This window comes from Nestor notabilis, unplaced genomic scaffold (genome assembly GCF_000696875.1).
Source record: "Nestor notabilis isolate BGI_N333 unplaced genomic scaffold, ASM69687v1 scaffold13177, whole genome shotgun sequence".
Lineage (NCBI taxonomy): Eukaryota > Metazoa > Chordata > Aves > Psittaciformes > Psittacidae > Nestor > Nestor notabilis.
In genome coordinates this window covers 883-4,240 of record NW_009937893.1, presented here as the reverse complement: position 1 = coordinate 4,240, position 3,358 = coordinate 883, and the positions used below count along the sequence as shown (strand labels likewise).

General features: G+C 33.1%; 1 protein-coding gene across 1 annotated transcript; it reads left to right on the top strand.

Moving 5' to 3' along the window:
• Window positions 1–906: 906 nt before the first annotated feature.
• Window positions 907–1,616, top strand: CENPK (centromere protein K; the record flags this gene model as incomplete). The annotated part of the gene is made up of 3 exons (XM_010019062.1): window positions 907–983; window positions 1,104–1,202; window positions 1,487–1,616. Coding segments are annotated over 3 exons (306 nt in total), but the record flags the coding sequence as incomplete, so codon positions are not given.
• Window positions 1,617–3,358: the final 1,742 nt, after the last annotated feature.

The following is a 3,358-nucleotide window of genomic DNA, read 5'->3' as shown; positions in this document are numbered from 1 at the left end:
CTGCTTTCTTTCTCTAGTGTCACTCATAATACGGAATTCAACCACAGTTCGGACTCATTATTAACAAGTTCTTTGGTTACACACTTTCATTTGATTGTATTGCTACGGAATATTTGTTCTAATATCACATTTCATGCTGTATTTTTTTTTAGGATTCCAGATTTTTTTCAGATGTTGCGTAGCTGGAGCATATTTGCTTCTGTAGAATATTCTCAAAATTTTTATTTCCTTGAGCTAAATATAGAAGTTCCTCCTGTGGAAGGAGGCAGAATATGTCCAAATCATATATTAAACAAACGAAGACAAAACACATAAACCATTAGAAATACTACTTGTTGAATATAATGCAGCAATGAAAATACCAGTTTTCATACTCCACTGTTGAGTCTGCTCTTCCCTATCTTTTGCAGCGCATATAGCTTCTGGCTGAAGTAGTTTTATTTCTCCCTTTTGTGTCTCCCATAAATGTCCATGTCACTGAGGATCATTTAATTCATGGATGCAGTTAGTCTTTGCAGCACCTTTGTTTTCTGAGTGCTATACGTTTTATGTTGGTGCAATTAGCATGGATTTATTCTTGTAAACAGCTGCGATGATTTAGACAATGCAGCCATGGTACTGTAGATGTTTTCTCCTCAGTCTTTCGTCAGATGAGCAGTTCATGTGTGTGCTTCATAATCTACTTCAGGTCAGAGCTTCAAGACACAAATGAGCAACTGGAGGCAGTATAATTTTAAATAGCTCAACTGGGTTTAAAAATAGTGTGTCACTCTATAGCTGTATTTAAGAAATTACAGATAATTTTGGCCTTCTAGAAGATTAACAGATGTAAATTTACCTAGAACAAATATTATAGACTGGGCTACTGCAAACCATAGGTTTACTTGTAGTTTTTTATAGTTGCAGAAAGTAAAGGATGATCTTGAAATTGTGCTGTCAATGATTCAGTCAAAGAATAAAAACCTGGAAGAAGAGCTGAAAAGGTAATATAATAATTTGAATTTAAGAATGCTGTAAGCTTTGTCATGACACATTATGTTTATTGACTGTCCAGTAAAACTGTTTTATCTGTTGCAACATTTCCTGCTTTTCACATTTCACAGAGAACAGCAGTGGTATGAAGAACAGAAGCAGTTAGTAGATACTCTTAGTAGAACTGAAGAGGAGACAAAAAACCAAGTTGAACAACTTTCTGATAAAAGGTATTTCCACTTTTTTTTTATAGTGAAAAATTTAAATATCACCAAGAGCAAATGAGCAAACGAACTTAACCATTCTCCTTCTTCTGTTAAATAGATCAAAAATAACTCAGTAATCCATATTTGAAGCACAGAAAATATTGCTACTATCTGCCTATATCCTGTGATTCAAGGTGTTGAACTTATAACAATAAAAAGCAAGGAATTTTTTTACTTAAGAACTTCTTATTTATTTTATTAAATTTCATATTCTACTGCTATGTTTCTATAATTAGATTGAATACTAGAGCATTTCATGAGCAGAAAAAGAAGATCTTGAAACTAAAGACATATAAGAAAGAACTACTGACTGTTCTGGATGAATTCCTGGAAGAACATTTTCCTCTTCCAGAGAAAGGTGGAAGTACTAAAAAGAAGGTAAGATTTTCTCAAGAACTATTAAATCTTGAATGTTCAATTAGATGCAAGATCTTTTTAAAGTCACTAGCACAGAATCTACAGTTATATTTTGAAATTAGTATAGTTCTTACAGTTGATCCTTTAGGTTTGATATTCTTCAGGTTGGTTTATATTATTTAAGGCTGTTCCCAGCTGGACATTTTCTTTTTAATGCGTATATCCTTTACTCAGTGTGATGCGTAGCAATGTATTGTATTTCTTACCGAACTGCAAGCTGTGCCAAATTTGGAACTGGTGAGGGGTTCACTCCAAATTGTTCCATTTTCTTTTACTGGACTAGGCAAGTGTATTCATGTTTTCATTGGCAAAGTAAATTTTAATTGTCTAACAATGTTTTTGGAACAATAATAAGGACAAATGTTTACAATTACAGTGCAGTTTGGAATGTTAACCATCAGTTTCTGTTCAGGCAAACTGGACCAAAAATTACCATAAAACTTTAGGGAAATTGGAGAGTATTTTACATAATAATTTTGAAGTCTACAGTAAAAGTAAACCTTTACTATTTGAAAGACTAGTTACAAAAAAAGCTAGGAAAAAAACGGGGGTTGATTTTTGATTTTCAGACATGTAAGAATACAGAAATAGACAGTTTTTTCTTCAATATACTTCCCTACTATTTCAGACAACCACATAATACAATTTCTTTAATATCATTGAGCTCTGTTTTAAAACTAATTATTTTTGTTACTACTATTCCACTGGGGTTTATTCTAGTACCTTAGAAACTGTCTCCTAACTTCCAGTCTAAATTTATTAATGTCTAACACAGATCCATATATTGTTATGCAGTATTGTCCTTAGAATAGGTCTTCCTTGTGTTTATTCCTCCTGTACATTTGCAGACAGCAATCTTATACCCCCTGCTTCTTTATTTTGTGAATTGAACTAGAAAAGCTCTTTTATTCTTCTCCTGTAAGGTAAGTTTTTTATTTTTTTGTTTTTCCCCTGGCTTATCCCAGTAAGACCAATTTTCTATCTTTGCTTCCACTCGGATTCATCTTTTTTGGAACCCGGTGAAAACCAGTATTATAAAAAAGGCTACTAGCTTACAGTCGTCACAGAAGCAGCTAATTACACTCCTGTGTCATCGTCTTCCTGTTAATCTCAACTGATGAACCTTGAGCTTTTTGGTTCTGTCATTGTTAAATTAAATCTTAGATTTGCACAGAAGTATATAAATAGCATGAAGAATACCACATGGAGCCTTCAAGGCATGATGTCCATTTTCAAAGTCTTTTTCAATCACTTTCAAACATAATATTATATTATATTTTGCTTATACTACTATTCTGGTTCCACCCTCCTTTAACCAGGCACCTACATCTAGGATTGGGAGTGGGAAGGAAGACTCACAGCAGCCCAGGTTAGCTTCTGTTGCTGTGGCCCAACACTTTTACTATAGCTAGTGGTTGCAGTAAGAATTATCTTGCATTTTAAATCTCAGATAAAAAGACTTACCCCCCCAAGTTAAGATGTATGAAAAGTCATATGTTAACGAATATTCTTTTTGTCAAGAATAATATATCAAGAATCTCCATGGAATGCAGGAGGTGCCTTTTAAGTTAAATAAATGCTGAGCTTCCTGCTTAAAAGTGACTTTAAAAACATTAATTAGACATACTTATTATATTGGTTACACTTAAAAATATGTAAGTAATGTAATTTTACAAAACAATGTGTACAGCATGTAATATAAA